This window comes from Ruditapes philippinarum, unplaced genomic scaffold (assembly GCF_026571515.1).
Source record: "Ruditapes philippinarum isolate M1 unplaced genomic scaffold, ASM2657151v2 ctg904_1_1_1_1, whole genome shotgun sequence".
NCBI classification, from domain to species: Eukaryota; Metazoa; Mollusca; class Bivalvia; order Venerida; family Veneridae; genus Ruditapes; species Ruditapes philippinarum.
In genome coordinates, this window is record NW_026852177.1 from 177,653 (window position 1) to 195,614 (window position 17,962).

The 17,962-nt window shown below is 33.1% G+C and overlaps 1 protein-coding gene across 1 annotated transcript; it reads right to left on the reverse strand.

Moving 5' to 3' along the window:
- Nucleotides 1–963: 963 nt before the first annotated feature.
- LOC132751624 (heat shock 70 kDa protein 12A-like) lies at nucleotides 964–4,207 on the reverse strand. Its single transcript, XM_060741819.1, has 2 exons — nucleotides 3,642–4,207; nucleotides 964–3,186 (listed from the first exon to the last, which is right to left on the reverse strand). The coding sequence occupies exon 2, from the start codon at nucleotides 2,981–2,983 to the stop codon at nucleotides 1,199–1,201; it is 1,785 nt and encodes a 594-aa protein (XP_060597802.1). The 5' UTR covers nucleotides 2,984–3,186; nucleotides 3,642–4,207; the 3' UTR covers nucleotides 964–1,198.
- Nucleotides 4,208–17,962: the final 13,755 nt, after the last annotated feature.

Consider the following 17,962-nt stretch of genomic DNA (forward strand, 5'->3'; position numbering starts at 1 on the left):
TTTGTTATTTTTCAAAATTGATTTTTGTCCAGAGCATAACTCCAAAAGCCTATGAGATATTAACATGAAACTTCATAGGTGCATAGATCTCACTCAGGAGGTGTGCAGTGCACAAGAATGATAACTCTACCTTTCATAATTTTTGAGTTATTGCCCTTTGTTATTTTTCATACCTAATTTTTCACCTGAGTGGAGCATAACTCAAAAAGTGTTTGAGATATCAACATGAAATGTCATAGGTGGATAGATCTTATTGAGGAGGAATGTTGTGCGCAAGAATGATAACTCTTCCCTATACAATTTTTGAGTTATTGCCCTTTGTGTTTTTTTCATGCTATTTTGTCCAGAGCTTATCTCAAAAAGTATTTGAGGTATCAACTTGAAACTTCAAAGGTGGATGGATCTCATTGAGGAGGAGTGCAGTGCTTAAGAATGATAACTCTATCCTGCATTGTTTTTGAGTTATTGCCCTTTGTTATTTTTCAAAATGAATTTTTGTCCAGAGCATAACTCAAAAAGCCTTTGAGATATCAAAATGAAACTTCATAGGTGCATAGATCTCACTCAGGAGGTGTGCACTGCACAAGAATGATAACTCTACCTTTTATAATTTTTGAGTTATTGCCCCTTTGTTTTTTTTCATACTAAATTTTTCAATTCAATTTTTTTCTCAAAAAGTATTTGAGGTATCAACTTGAAACTTCATAGGTGGATAGATTTTACTGAGGAGGGATGCAGCACACAAGAATAATACCCTAACCTGCATTATTTTTCAGTAATTGCCCTTTGTTATTTTCAGCCATCAGTATTCACATAGGTTTCAAATCTGTAATCACTATAGCCATCAGTTTTCATTACCAAAAGACCTCTTAAAATGGAATTATTCCACTCTACTACATATACATTCTTCCAATGAGCAAACACATTCGGCGGGGGATGGCCATGTTGACATGGCTCTTGTTAAACTTGTGCCGCAGTTTATGTGATAAAACACTGTACTTTTGAGAATAAAATAAATATATTTTGCAGTATCCATTTAAACATCACTATCTTGTTATGTTAAAATGGCCATTTGAAAGATGTTTTAGTTACTTCATCACTTCTACTTTGTCCTGTAAGGAATGACCATTTTAAGAAATTAAAGTAAAAGACAACAATTGTTTATTAATCTCTATCTTTAGTTCCCTACTGTTTGTAATTACAGAAAATCCATGTGCGCTTCATATTCCTGTCCTGTATTAAGATTAAGAAACTTCACAGTGAACTCAGTCTCACCAACAATAAGGTATTGATCATAGTCCCACATATCAGGCCATCCATCTGATGGTGGTATAAGTATTACTGTTCCTACTAAGCTACAGCCCTCCTCCTTTATACAGTAATGAGGATCTTCTCTGGTAGATCTATATAGATTTACTTCCGCTTTACATTTTTTTCCTGCTGTTGTGATTCTATAACGCCCTTCAAATATAAATGTCTGTCCATACTCCACTATCTGACCTTTTGTTATCATCTTCTCAAAAATTTTGCCACAATAAATGACCCCATGATAATTAATCCTAAGTCGCTCTGGATGTATTCCCGCTCTAAATGGTTTTCTAATTACAAATCCATAAGTGTACCTGGACCTACGTTGAATGATGTTTTTAGGTTTCCAGCCCATCATCACTGCCCCATTTAACACAGCAAGTCTAGCATCATCTACAAGGATAACTCTCATGTTAAAGAACTGTGTTTGAATTCTCTCCATTACATAGGGAGATTCACTGTATCCTCCAACTAAAATGATTGTTTTTATTTCATTTTCATCACATTGTTTTAGTACTTCAACCAACTTGCTAATGATTTTTTCAACTGATGGCTTGAATAATTCTTCCAGGATCTCTCTGTTGAATGTAAGTTTAGCGTCACTAGAATTATACTTGAGTTTTCTTGCATATTTTGACTTTTTAACTATATAATTCAAGTTCTTTTTTTCCCCTCTTATTACATGCACAAGAGCATTTTCCATTTTCAATTGTATTGTATTCATTTGTGATTTAAATTCTTTTTTCTTCAATCTAAACTCATTAACAAGGCTTACATATGCTGATGGGTAGGTAGTTGAGAATTTACCCCAAACCTTTTTTCCTATTAAAGTTTTCATCAAGTTAATAAAACAATCATCAACTTCACTGCCACCAGAGGCTTCTCCTGTTGCCCGGTATATTTCTTGTATTTTGCCACCATCTATTATTTTATGAGCACATATGTCCGATGTTCCACCACCTAAATCAGCAAGTATGTACATAAACCCACTCGGCAATTCTTCTGTCATTATTCGTGGTGCACAGTATAAAGCTGCTGCCTCAGGCTCAAGAACAAGTCGAAGATTTGTTTCTGGAATTCCTGCTTTTGTTGAAGCTTCTCTCATAAACTGACGTGCCGAGTCAGATGATATTGCTGGTATTGTTATCATCCATTGAATGTCAGTTTCTTTCAGTCCAAGTATTGATTGACAAACTATCGTTGATGCTTCATCTTTTAGATGTTTTATAGCTATTGAAAAAACTGTCATTGCTCCAAGTGGTTTACCAGAAATATCTTTAATTACCATTTCTCTTTTAATTTTACTTTCTTGATATATTTTCATTTTAAAGTTTTCAAAGTAGTAAAATTGTGATCTGTCACATTCAAAAAGCTCATGAAAATCAGTCTGTGCTTTGTATCCAAATGAATGGAATGTTTTGTCTGGTTTTAATAACAATATTGTAGGTACTCTATCTTCCTGCAGCATTCCTCCATGTTCTGCTGACTTTATGTTGTCTTCATTTCCCTTAAAGGAATATGCAAACCCGGAATGAACTGTTCCAAAATCTATGGCTACTACAACAAGAGGCTTGTCCACTTTATCCTCTTGTTGAAACCCCTGAGATTCCTTTTGTCTGCTTTCAGTACTCTGTTCAGTTGCTTGTCTAACTGTTGGTTGTATGTTTGCTCCCATACTTGTTACAGTTTTTTTGTTACCAGCTTATCTTAACTTACTTTCCAGTTGTTTTTTGTATCTGGGTTTATTTTGAAACTCTGTCTTGATGTTTTTTCTCTTGCTTACAGTGTTTTGTTGAATTATTGTTAGTTGAAGGACTATGCTCATGACTGTTGTAGCAATGTTAAAGTGTTCAATTGAGATCTCAGTAGTGAATTAATCTTAAATAGAAAAGGGAAAAAATGTCATCTTTTCTTATTGTATTATACTGTGATAATGACATTTTTATTGCCAAATGATTAAATTTTTGTACCATTTGATGTAGGTTTAGACCAATAATATTTTCAGATTATTCCCTCATTTACCTAAATTAATATTTGTATTTTAAGAGTTACAAACATGCTAATTATCACACACACTAAAAACAACATTTTAATACATGTAATTTAATTCTTAGCATATTTCTCTATTATCCTTTGCAAATGTTTCAAGTGCTCCACTTGATATATGCAGGAATTTCAAATTTTATATTTTAGGGATTTAGACCACATTGGAGCTCCTTTAAAGATAGGTCAAAAGTAAAGAATAATTGATTAGAAAATGCTGATTTATTATGATTGATTTTAACATTTCAAAAAGATTTAGAAAAAAAGTTTTTTAATTAATATTCACTTACCATTATTTCCTGCTATCATATTTCACCAAAATGTTACAACTTTAATTTAGACTTGTGCCATGCATATACATGTTGACTTTATTTCATCCACTGGTTCAGCTTAAAGATTAATTTGAAAAGTACTTATAATGTAGATAGGAATTCTATAGCTCTAATCTCATTTGGACATTTATATATTTTTCTTCAATAGCATACTGTTAGCATAAACAGAATTAGTTGTATCAGAAATGATTTTAGCAAACAAAATCATTGATATAATTCACGAATTTGATAACCTAGCTAAACATCGACTTCCATTTCTTTCTGTACATAGCTCTGGGGAATTCACCTAAATGGCTTGTATTAGTGACAAGTATGTTTTTTGCCTTTGTCGGGTTAAAATGAAATAAAACAATTTTTTTATTTGGTAAAAATGATTAAATATCATTGTAAAAATAATTCCATGCAAAAAAAATATATGTTAATACATTGTACATAAGTTTATTTAGAAAATAGCTCTTTTCATTATGGCAGGTGTCACTATGACTTTTAAAAATTTATGTATTATTTTCATTGTAAACAGTCTAATTTTTGTAAAATTTGAGATACATAGCAAAAGGAACGTTGTTCTGTTATTTAGTTTAAACATATTTTATTCATCAATTTTTACAAGCATGTAACATTTTTGCATCACAATATATATGGATTGGAAAACAAGCATAACACTTATATTAATTCCTTTCCATGATGGAGTTTCGTCTTTGTTATTTCACTTTATATGATCAGTGCATGTTTTTAAGTTCAAAATTGATCTAAATTAATAATTTTCGGAAGGTTTTACTTGATTTTTTGTTTATTCATTTTCCCTTTTAATAAAAAAAAAAGAGAGAAGAAAATGAAAATAATAATAACAATAATAAAAAAAAGAGAAAAAGTTGTGTCACACAGTTTGTCATGGAAATACGATGTTTAAAACGCTGAGTCGGGAATTATGAATCGAAACGCTTTGATGCTTCAATGAAGCTCTGGAAAAGTGTGAACAGATTCTGATTTATGTCCATACTTAGGCGATCATTGCCGAAAAGAAGATTATTATGGGTTGGGGCACAGGGTATGTCGTCAAAGAATTGCTGACGTATGATATGGTACTTAGGACAACTGAGCAGAAAGTGGGAAACAGTTTCTATAGCACCACATGTACACAAAGGAGACGAGATTAAGTTTTTCCTATGTAATTCGAAATTAAGAGAGCTGCATCCAAGTCTGAGACGTGTATGGTTTACTTGGTTTTTCCTGCTGCCAAAATTATACAGGTGTTTTTTCTTATTAGACGACATATTTCTGTAGTTGAGTTTGTGTTTGAAAGCACTTACTGTGGATGCATTTCTAATATTTCCAGGTAAAGAATTCCACTGGCGAATAGTATACGGAAGAAAAGAAGTAGCATATGATTGGGAGTTGCAGTGTATTAATGGGATATCGGTGTTAGAGCGAAGAGTGTAAGGTTGATTAAAATGTTCTGGTATCAGACCAGAGAGATAATCAGGAGCGAGACCATTTTTCATTTTATACATAAGTACGAGACGATGTTTTCTTCTCCTTTCTGCGAGTGTATCCCAACTGAGGTCACTAATTAATTTGTTGATGTTGCAAAACTTAGTAGCTCCTGTGACGATTCTTGCTGCTTCATGCTGAACTGATTCAATATCATTTTTTAGTTCATTACTACAGTTATCCCACATCACGTCGGCATACTCAAGCAAAGGTCTAATAAAGGCTACATATAATTTCTTCAATCCCGCTCTAGAAATAAGAAATTTCAGACTTCGAAGAATACCAATTCTCTGCCAAGCTTTATTAACATTTGATGTTATATGTGATGTCCATTTACCATTTTCAGAAAAGATGACACCAAGGTGCTTGTGTTCTTTAACACTAGAAATGTTCACATTATCAAATACTAGACAAGGGTGTTGGGGTTTGTTTCGTTTTCTTGAGAAAAGGACATGTTCTGTTTTTGAGGGATTAAATGAGACAAGCCAAGTTTTAGACCACACAGAAATTTTTGAAAGATCGCAATTCAATATTGCAGCAGAAGAGTTGGGATCTTCGACAATGATATAGAGACTAGTGTCGTCAGCAAAAAGTCGAATGTTTGCTTCAATATCAGTGACTATGTCATTAATGTATATTAGAAACAGGAGAGGGCCTAAGATGGACCCCTGAGGTACTCCAGCATTGATATTTAAAAGTATTGAAGAAGTATTTGATATGATGACTCTTTGTTTTCTGTCAGCAAGATAAGATGAGAGCCACTGAAGAAGAGAACCTTGTATGCCTAAAGAAGAAAGTTTATAGAGGAGTCCTTGGTGCCAAACCCTGTCGAAAGCTTTTGATATATCACAAAATACTGCGCGAACTTCTTTTCCTTCATCTAGGGCTTTGCTGATGTCATTGTAAAGAAAGGTTAGCTGATTTATGGTTGAATCCCCTTTAATGAATCCTGATTGAAATGGTGTTAATAGTTTATTTGAAATGACATGGTTATACAAGTATTTATGGATGCATCTTTCCATAACTTTTCCGAGACAACTTAAAAGAGATATAGGTCTGTAGTTACATGTTTTAGAAGGATCGGACTTTTTATAAATAGGACAAACATTGGCAAGTTTCCAGGAAGAGGGAAATACAGATTTTAAAAGAAGTTTGTTGAAAAACCTTGCAAGTGGTGAAGCTAGTTCATCCTTACCTTCCTTAATGAGCCTTGGGCTAATTAAGTCCGGACCAGATGCTTTAGCTGAGTCCATAGAGTTGATAGAGTCCTTAACGTCTTGAGCAGTGACTGTTACACCAGAAATGAGGACGTTTGTTCTGTTATTTCATAGTGAACTCAGTCACACCAACAGTATGGTTTAGATCAGAATCCCACATATCTTGCCATCCATCTGACGGTAGTATAATTGTTCTCCTTCCTAACAAGGAGTCAATCCTCCTCCTATACAGCAATGAGAATGCTCTAGGGTAGAATTATATATGGGGGATGATCCAAAATAAGATAGGCTTACTTTTGCTGTTGCTTAAACAAAGTTGGTTAAAATTTAGTAAATCATATACAATGTATTGTCAATAAGTCAGAACAATAGAAAGGTATCATTTGGATATCAAGATATTCTTATATAATATTTCTTTGCAAAAAAATGCTATTCAAGGTCTAAGTGATTTAATAGATGAAAAGTATTTTGTTATAGAACACTTTTATTATCTGCTATATAAATATATGTTAATTCAAACCATGTACTTCATGCATGCCAATAATATTCATATATAATTATGTCTCGAATTTTTTTTTAGGAAACATATTGTTTTTGCCTTTGCTGTCTGTCTGTCCCCCTGGTTGTCACTTCGTCCGTCTGTCTGCAATAAGCTTGTCCAGCTTTCACAGGTCAAACTACTGATGGGATTTCAACGCCACTTTACAGAATTGATCCGTACACTTCCTAGTTGTGCACTTTGCCTGCACATTCTGCTTCGCTGTGTAAAATGGCCCCAGAGCAAAAAAAAAATAGAAAAATCTTGTCTGGCTTTCAAAGGTAAAACTGCTGGTGGAATTTCAATGGAACTTCTCAGGAGTGATCAGAACCATCCCTAGTTTTGCATATTGCCAGCACGTTCCGCTTCCCGCCAGAAAAAAAAATTAGAAAAATCTTGTCTGGCTTTCATAGGTCAAACTGCTGGTGAGATTACAACCAAACTTCACAGGAGTGATCAGATAATGACATCTAGGGAAAGACAGGGATTATGATTTCAATCCCAGCTGTACTGTACTGTAATTCTGAAGAGCCTTTTAGATTAGTTTTTGGACCAAAATTCTGCAACACCACCCTCCTCCCTGGTCTTTATTATTAACCAGTCTGTAATTTGCCCTCACCTTTTGTCTAATTTTACCACTCAAATTTTTGTCCTCTTGCCAGACACTAGCCATGGCTGACTAAGAGTTTGTGTGTATATATTTTCTTTCTTGAAGATACAATAAAATGTTCTGTACTTATTTAGGGCAATCTCATTCTCTAGGGAGGAAAGTTTTCGAAGAAAAAATAATTTCCTCTTCTTTTCATTAACCAGATTTATATGCCTTGTTTCTGGGTATATAACTGATATATCACAATGAAGTACATGTATTTAAGAAAACAATAACTCTGTCTTGGGCATATCTACTCTACTGTTAATCCTTAATTGTATTGTTCTTTACTTCCATTAACACATTACAAAGAATAAATATAACACTGTACTTGTGAGAACAAAATAAATATTTTGCAGTTTCCATTTAAACATCACTATCGGCTCATGTTAAAATGGGCATTTAAGAGATCATTTAGTTACTTCATCACTTCTACATGTATTTTTTTCCTGTGAAAGATATGACCATTTTAAGAAATGAAAGTAATAAATAGAGGATATTCAAGTTTTTTCTATAAATACATGATTTATTTTCATCGAGTGGTATGAAAATAAATATTTCATGAGTGGCGGTAGCCACGAGTGAAATATGGTAATTTTCATGCCACAAGATGAAAATAAATCATGTATTTATAGAAAAAACTTGAATTTTCTGTTTATTATATACATTTTTCTCTTTTTTGACATTACAATTTGAAAAACTTTCCCTTAAATTTTGTGCACTGGCAGAATTTAAAAGAAAGTAGTCTGGCAAGACACCAGTGAAAATACGGAAAATATGTTTCACTGCAGTGAAAAATAAATTTTTACAGTGAAAATACGGAAAATGAAAATACGCATTTTATTTCATCAATATTTCTCAATATTTCATTTATAAGTATGTAATAAACAATTGTTTATCAATCTCTATCTTTAGGTCCCTACTGTTTGTAATAACAGAAAATCCATTTGTGCTTCATACTCTTGTCCTGTATTAAGATCAAAATACTTCACAGTGAACTCAGTTTCACCAACAATACAGTCCTCCTCCTTTGTACAGAAATGAGGATCTTCACGGGTAGATCTATATAGATGTACATGTCTCTCTTTACATTTTTCTTCTACTGTAGTGGCTGTTTGATACCCTTCAGATATAAATGTCTGTCCATACTCCACTAGCTGACACCGCCTCCGTGGTCGAGGGGTTAGAGTCGATGACTTCTAATCCAGTTACCTCTCTGGCGTGGGTTCGATCCCCGGGAGAAAGCTTTGGTAGTTTAGCGCGGAGGAAGGTAGTCTAGTACTGGTGTAACTCTCCAGGAACGATGGTTAGGAAACTACCCGCCTATATGACTGAAATACTGTTGAAAAAGGCGTAAAATGAAACAAACAAACAAACAAACAAATCCACTAGCTGACCTTTTTCTGTTATCTTGTGAAATCTCCAGTCACAAAAAATGTCCCCATCATGATTAATCCTAAGTTCTTCTGGATCTATTCCCTCTCTGAATGGTTTTCTAACATGAAATCCGTAAGTGTACCTGGACCTACGTTGTATGATGTTTTTAGGTTTCTAGCCCATCATCACTGCCCCATTTAACACAGCAAGTCTAGCATCATCTACAAGGATAACGCTCATGTTACTGAATGTTGACTGAATTCTCTCCCTAACATAGGGAGATTCACTGTACCCTCCAACTAAAATGATTGTTTCAATTTCATTTTTATCACATTGGTCTAGTACTTCAGCCAACTTGCTAATGATTTTTTCAACTGATGGCTTGAATAATTCTGCCAGCATCTCTGTGTAGATTGTAATTCTAGCTTCAATAGAATGATACTCAAGTTTTCTGGCATATTTTGACTTATTTACTTTATCACTCAAGTTCTCCTTGTTTTTTCTTTTATTACATGCACAAGAGCATTTTCCATTTCAGTTGTATTGTATTCATTTGTGATTTAAACTCTTTCTTCTTGAATCGAAACTCATTAACAAGGATTACATACGCTGATGGGTAGGAAAATGAGAAATTACTCCAAACCTTTTTTTCCTATTAAAGTTTCCATCAAGTTAATAAAACAGTCATCAACATCGCTGCCACCAGAGGCTTCTCCTGTAGTTCGGTATATTTCTTGTATTTTGACACCATCTATTATTTTATGAGCGCATATGTCTGTTGTCCCTCCACCTACATCAGCAAGTACGTACATAAACCTAAACGGTATTGCTTCTGTCATTATTCGTGGTGTACAGTATAAAGCTGCTGCTTCAGGCTCAAGAACAAGTCGAAGATGTGTCTCCAGAATTCCTGCTTTTGTTGAAGCTTCTCTCATAAACTGACGTGCTGATTCAGACGAAATTGCTGGAATTGTTATCATCCATTGAATGTTAGTTTCTTTCAGTCCAAGTATTGATTGACAAACTATCATTGATGCTTCATCTTTAAGATATTTTATTGGTATTGAAAAAACTGTCATAGCTTTAAGTTGTTTACGAGAAATATCTTTAATTACCATTTCTCTTTCAATTTTACTTTCATGATATATTTTCATTTTAAAGTTTTCAAAATAGTAAAATTTGGATCTGTCACATTCAAAAAGCTCAGTCTGTCACGAGTTGCCTGAACTGGGATTTGAACTCCGGAACTCTCACTTCTAAAGCGAGCATGTAAACGATCACGGAGAGTTATAAGATAACAGCCTGAAGAATACCATATTATTCTTTATTAGAGTTTGTAACCCTTATTAATTTCGATATATTTTTTCACGGTAAACCTGTTGTTTAACACTGAAGTAAATAATCATGGAGCTGAATATAAGCATGTTTATTTATAAGAATAACACAATATTTGAAATCTTCGACCAATCGGGACGAAAATTTATGGGCCAGTCATTTGACAATCTTTACGCAGTGATCTCCCCTTAATTTTTTGGGGGTTAGTATTTTAATTTCTTCTGTCTGCTACAAATAATTATGAAGTTCATTTGTAGGATCTATGTATTACATTTTTTAAGTGCCATTTATTAGCTCGATTTTTTTTTAAAGTAGAGGTATTGGTATAGTCGCGGCGGCGTTGCCGTCCACAAACTTGTACCTGGATCATAACTTTTTTTATTTCGTGGTGTATTGTCTTTATACTTTGCCACAACAACTCTTGGGACAAGACCTTTCAGTAGACCACACTAACCTTGACCTTCATCCATAAATGACCTTGACCTTCAAGGTCAAAAGTCCAAATTTTGCTTGTTCTTGCTATTATTGGCTGTGACTATGTTATCCTTCAAACTTGAACATAATAATCTTCAAGGATATCCCTTAAAAATAACCAGACAGACCTTGACCTTCACTCATAAATGACCTTGACTTTGAAGGTCAAATTATTGAAATTTTCATTTTTGGCTATTATTGGCTGTAACTTTGTTATTTTTGAATGGATTGTCTTCAAACTTAAACATAATAATCTTCAAGGATAACCCTTAAAAATAACCAGACAGACCTTGACCTTCACTCGTTAATGACCTTAACTTTGCAGGTCAAATTATTGAAATTTTCATTGTTTTGGCTGTAACTGGCTGTAACTTTGCTATTATTGAAGGGATCAACTTCATATTATAACAGAACATTCTTAAAGACAAGACCTTGTTGTTTATCAAGCCCAAATTGACTTGGGCTTTTTATGACCTTGACCTTGAAGGTTAAATAACTGAATTTTCTCAGATTTGTGCATTGATGACCATATATATTTGTTAATGTGTGTGTATATGCGTGTTTCTATTTATAGAATTGCGTGTTTCTATTTATAGAATTGCGTGTTTCTGTTTATAGAATTGCATGTTTCTATATATATATATATATATGAGTATATTTATATATACAAACATATAGACAAAACTAATGTGACAGGTCAGACCGATTAAATTTATAAAAAGGAAACGTTAAGATTTTTTCAAACATTTCTCTGTTTGCTTTTAGAAAAAGTAAAAGTCGAGCGTTGCCCCCGCCCGGCGGTGGCTCTTGTTTAGTGACATTATGCCCATCCAAATGTAAATTACGAGTGTTCAGATAAAAATCAATAAAGCTTAACATTTTGTCATTGGAAATAATTATAAATAAATTCTGTAATTTATCAGTAGCATTCACTTAAAGGCACTCCACTGAGGTCTCAAAGCCTAAAAACATAAAATTTGAATTTCTTAAATAATCTAGCTTTGGGCATTCAAACAGAAAGATATGCTTAAGATAATTTAGAACTATATTTAATAATAAATTGAAAATCGTATTTGGTGCTATTCATATTCAGATCAAGGTCACAAGAGGTTGATTTTGGCTTTCTCAAAACAAATTGAGATAGGTCAATTGATATACCTGTTAAACAATAAATTATCCAAAAGAATTGACTAGTTACCCAAGATTGTTTACATTATTAAAGGACTACAGTGATCAAAAAATTCCTCAATGATTTTGGTATAAATCCTGTTTATAAGGAGGGCAGCAGTCGCCAAGAAAATTTTGGACCTGTGAGAGGCTAAAAATGACCCAAGGTTGATCATAAGCTAACGTGTAACCAACGCTGAAAAGCCTTTGACTCTATCTCAATCCATTGAGAAGTTGCAGCACTTGAGTTCAATTTTGATGGAAAAAATCAACGCAAAATGGCAATTTTGAGATGTCCCCTCGTTGCCTTGGTAACAGGAAATTTAAGACTGAGCATGTTGTTACAAAGGCAATGGTCCAGTCAACATTTGTGCCAAGTTTGATTAGTATTGAATCAGTTTTTATAGTTTTATAGCAATTTAACAGGAGACCATTCAATGAAAACAACCATTATTCGCAAAATGCTCATGCGGTAATGGATAACGTGCTAAAATATACCAAGGGCCTCCGTGAACCAAAATTTCAACTTTTGTCCTTCACACTTCTGTCAAACAGCATCAGCCCATTTTGATCCTTTTCTCTAGCATTTGCATCCTTCTATACACAGGTGAGCAAGAAAGCCAATATACTGATGTAGTACATTGTAGGTATCTTCTGGTGGTATGGCTCTGCCTAAAGACATGTATTAGATTAATATCTGGTATGTTTACATATAAATGCATACCCAACTCGATTGCTATGAGACATACTCCGACAGATGTGTGCAGGAATCAATTCTTTGGCCAAGTGCTCTTCAGTCATTGATTTGGTTTAACATTGCACCTATACAATAGAAGTTACATGAGGACTAATGATACAGGAATACCTCAGGTGCCCCTCCTTGCATTATTTCAGGAATGAGCAGGGGCCTGGATGGAACCAAAGACGTTTCATAAGCTAGCTAGTTTCCTCACATGAAAGAATCCGAAGTCCCCTACGGGATTTTAACCTACAGCGGAAAGGGGCAAGTGGTTTAAGTCAACAACCTTTACCACTCAGTCACAAACATCCTCCATTGGTTTATGTTTGTACACTGGAGGGTGTTGGTTCGAATTTCTTGCCATTGCACTGTGTTGCCATTTCAAATGTAAACAAGAGCACCGCTAGGCGGAGCATTAATTATGCCCAAAAGTGTTTTTTAGTGGTTTTTTTAGTAAGGATGAAGCATTTGTAAGACATGGGAATTAAATAAAGTATTACCTCCTTCAAGTAGCAATCCAATAAAGTTTGAATATTGTGGGCCAAATGGAACTTAAGTTATGCTCCAAAAGCTGTTTTTAGTTTTAAGGTAATAGTGAACATGTGACCCCAAAATCAATAGGGGTCTTCTACCCAGTATGGACAATCATCCTATGAAGTTTGAGCACTGTGGGCCAAAAGGAACTTATGTTTCTGAAACTGTTTTCAGTTTTAAAGTAATAGTGACATTGACCTTTTAACCCCAAAATCAATAGAGGTCTTCTACCCAATATGGACAATCATCCTATGAAGTTTGAATATTGTGGGCCAAATGGAACTAAAGTTATGCTCCGGAAACCAAATTGCTAACGGAAGGACGGGCACCAGGGGGTATAACATTATATGCCCGAAATTTTTACGGGCATATAAAAACACAGGTTTGGTTTTCTTTTGCAATCCTTTAAACTGTTAAAACTGATGCATCCTGTATGGGCAAATTTGCTCATGAACAAGGAAAGAGAAGAAAAACAACAATATTTCACATTCATGTATGTTTTATTTAACTCATAGTCATTGTAGAAAAGCCTCTTACAAAATGTATCAATTCTTATTCAGCCTTCTTAAACCCAATGTGATAAATATAATGTGATAAAAATAATGCAACATATTGTAATTCATTGAAAGAAGGGGAAAAAAATAATTATGATCTCGTATCTTCAGACAACATTGATCTAACAAAAATAATACCCTGGAATAAAAAACTGTGATAATTAAGTAAAAGAAAATTGTTACACATGTGAAGTAGGATACTTACTGTAATTAACACTCTTTTGGAATCATTTGTAAGATTTTTTTTCCATTACTTAAACCATCGATTTCATGTGATTTTTGACATGTTTCATCAATATTAAAACTTATTTGATAAAAAAATTATACTTTTAGTAAACGACGATATAATTATGATCAACCTTCCCAAAGGAATCGATCAATTTACCAAAGATTTCAGTTCAGAAGTACACATTTAATGCTTACATATATAATTTTATTTATTTATTTTTGCCTAAATTTATTTGCGTAACATTCTTACATTCATCAGCGTGATAGGTTGCTTTTTCTGTATAAATGTGATCACAGATTTATCATCACTTAATACTTTAAAACTCTGCCTTAGCCATTTGTGATATATTTTTGATGAATCAGGCTTCTTTTTATTCTATCTTTCCAGTTCAAAATAAAAAAAAGCTGCAAAAAAATGAAATGGCAGTAAAAGTTACTGAGACTTCAGGTATAGAATTCAAACAAGTCATGACAAAACATCTATCACCTGATATTCATGAGGAAACTATGTTTATTTTGAAATGAAATATGGATTATATCTCACTCCAATGAGTTATAATTTTAAGTATTCTAGTAAGTTTAGTGTACAAGTTGGATACAAAAAAAAAATTCATTGTGAAGCAAGATTTTATTTCTTATTCGTGAAAAGAAAACAATTTTTATTTTACAAACATTAAGGTTTCACGAGCGATGGACAATGATTGATATAAATGATATATCTCTGATTCAATTCCTGTATTTCATCCAAGGGCATAAAAAAGAATTGTTCATATTGATACTTTAAGACAATTATATCAAAATCAGTATTTTTACACCACAAACAAGGAAACAAAATATTACATGTGATCTGCGCCAAGACAAAACCAACATAATGGGTTTGCGACCAGCATGGATCCAGACCAGCCTGCGCATCCGCGCAGTCTGATCAGGATCCATGCTGTTCGCTATCAGTTTCTTTACATATTATAGGGTCTGTAAGCGAACAGCATGGATCCTGATCAGACTGCGCGGATGCGCAGGCTGGTCTGGATCCATGCTGGTCGCAAACCCATTATGTTGGTTTTGTCGTGACACGGCTCATATCAATTTACCACTGTAATCCAACCAACATGTGATAGTGGAAAATATGGATTCTTCGTTCGACATGAACAACATTTCTTCAGAAGCTTTCTACGTACAGACTACTCAATTTTTTTTCAATTACTAAATGGGGATAACTATGAATGTGTTAAAATGCGGTATAAACTTCAATATACCACATTATAAACAACAGGACGTCAATATATGACAATATTAACTCGGCTCGCAAAATCATGGATCAATGCAGAACTGTCCTAACTCAGTTGCTCAAGTAAACTACACGACTATAGTTTCTTTCGCGCAATTAAACCATGGAATATTATTCAAAATAAATACGAGCCAACTCGTTTTCACAAATAAACCTCTTCCAATTTTTCTTCGTAACTCTCAATTCACACAAGTGTTCTTCATCATGATTAATAAATGATATTCATTAACAGATAAATTATGCCCATTTTTTTTTTCCTTCAAAAATCAATTTGAGCTTTTTTTCTCTCCATTTTTCTCATCTCCCAAAAAAATACATAAAAACGAACTAAATTATATTTCAAATATTAAACACAAGAAAAAGAAACAAGAACAAAATATAAAATGACAAATTACGCGTAACCTACAAAATAGCATCTATACAAAATCTAAAAAAAAAAAAAAAAAAAAGGAAAAGAAAGAAAACTAACAAGAGGAACGTTGTTATATTAAAGTGATAAATAACTTATATTAACATTAATGCAAGTTTATCAGTGGCGATATCATATAATATTTTCATACATTTGAGTAAAATATATCTTAAAATGAAATTTTATTTTTATTAATTTCGACTGCAAGGTTACCAGTCAAGCAACGTCTTGCAACTGTGACTGTATCAATTAACACCAAAAATACCAATTTTATGTTCAACATAGTACATAATGATAATGATGATAAGCACATAATTATCATAATACATACATGTAAGTATATGATAACATTAATTAAACATACTGTGCCTTTAAACATACTTTGTTCGGAAAGCTTTTAATTTACAAGATTTTCTGTTTCCCCCCTTTGCAAATATTCGAAACAATTGCTTATAACACCTGATCATTTTAATAATAGTTTTATATTTTAGCTATCATGAATAAACTCTGCATTTCAAACAAAATTGTTTATACAGATTACTTTAATTTCAAAATACAAGTAACTATTGATCTTCCAAATTAAGTACCGTAAACCTTTTGGGTCTTAAATACCCTCAAATTAACAAAGAAAGGTTATATAATAACTCTACACAATAAATATTATTCAATTAATATTACACCTGCACAAAAAACAATAAGCTTTCAATGAGGAGGTAACTCTATTGTAGAGGTAACAAACTTCGGAATTGTTGTGACAAAATGAACGTAAATCATGTTTTGTTTTTTTTGACGAAAAAACAAGGTTTAATCATAACATGTCTATGTTATGATGATGTCACATTATCTTAAATGATGAGGTCACACTAGCACTTTCCATCCGAAACAATGAGGTGAGACTGGCAAACGTTTATTTTTACTAATGAAATATTTTTGTTTGGCCTTTAAATAAATGGGAGACGGTTTGTATCCTGGACACAATTCATATTTCTAACTAATAAAGAACCAAGTTTATGAAACAAAAAAAATCTGAATTAACAGGCAGTAGTTCTATAACAAAAAACTTCAAAGTAAAAAAAAACAACTTAACTTTCAGTAAGAAACAAAAAAATTTTACATCAAATTCTGAAATGCTATATAACCAACAAAAGGGGAACAACTCTGAACAGATTAAATCTGCTATAAAGGGAGGTAACCTGTTACAAGTCAACTACAGCATAAGAACAGTGTCTTGCTGAAAATTTATTGCTCTGGGGAAATTGATTTGCTTTAAATTCAACTTTAAAACACTGGTTGTAAATACTGATTATTATTATCAGCATACAGAGAGCTGTTTTCTCTACTGAAAAGACAACAACTTAGGTAGAAAAAAAAACAGTTGCAGTAAAATATTGTTGCTTTAAAGCAGCAAACCCCCCAAATTTGTGTCAAATATTAAGAAAAATTTAGAAAAGTGAATTTAATCGTCAAAATAGTCAAGTGATAGAAAAAAATAAAGTGTTTTGACCCAATCTTGGGTATTAAAAATTTCCCCAAAAAATGACTATAAATGATTAAAAATATCTTAAAATAGCCCTTACTCAGCAATAGGGTAATTTTGGTTATATTATGTTTAAAACATAATAAGCACTGCATAAATTGCAAGTTAGCTTCCATTCCCTAACCAATAACCCTGCTTGACTTGTGTAATAGAATTTCCCGGTTTTGTAATTGGAAAATCCATTCAAAGTTTTAAGTAATTACGGAATCAAAATACTTAAAGTTGAGAGAGCCTAGAATGGTGTGCAGGCTGGCCTGGCTCTATACTGGTGGGAAAGGCCAATCGTCTTTAGGTCCAGCAGGAAAGGGTTAAACTCTCTATCTAATTCAGGGTATTTTCTCCTTAACATCGCAGACAGATTCAAGGCTTTATTCCTAATTCAAAACAGCGGGTTTTTTTTATCTCATTTAACAAAGAAAAAAAAATTGAGGAAAAATTTAACTGTTTGGACTTGCTCTTAACTGCAGTGACTATATAATTGTTCAGGTTTCTCTCATAGTAACTGATCTTAAAACTTTCTCAAAATGCCGAACAATTTTCCCCAATTTCAGCCAGGAACTTCTTCCAAAATAGTTTGAAAAAAGCCCTGGTTTTGTCAAGCTCGACTTTTTTATTCATCTGAAGGTGTGCTGCTTTAAAAACATTTATTTTGCTTTTTAAATCTTAAAACTATATCACTTTACTTTTTTATTAACTTAATTTCAACTCGTACAAAAAAAAGAATAAAAGCTTAAAAACCCAA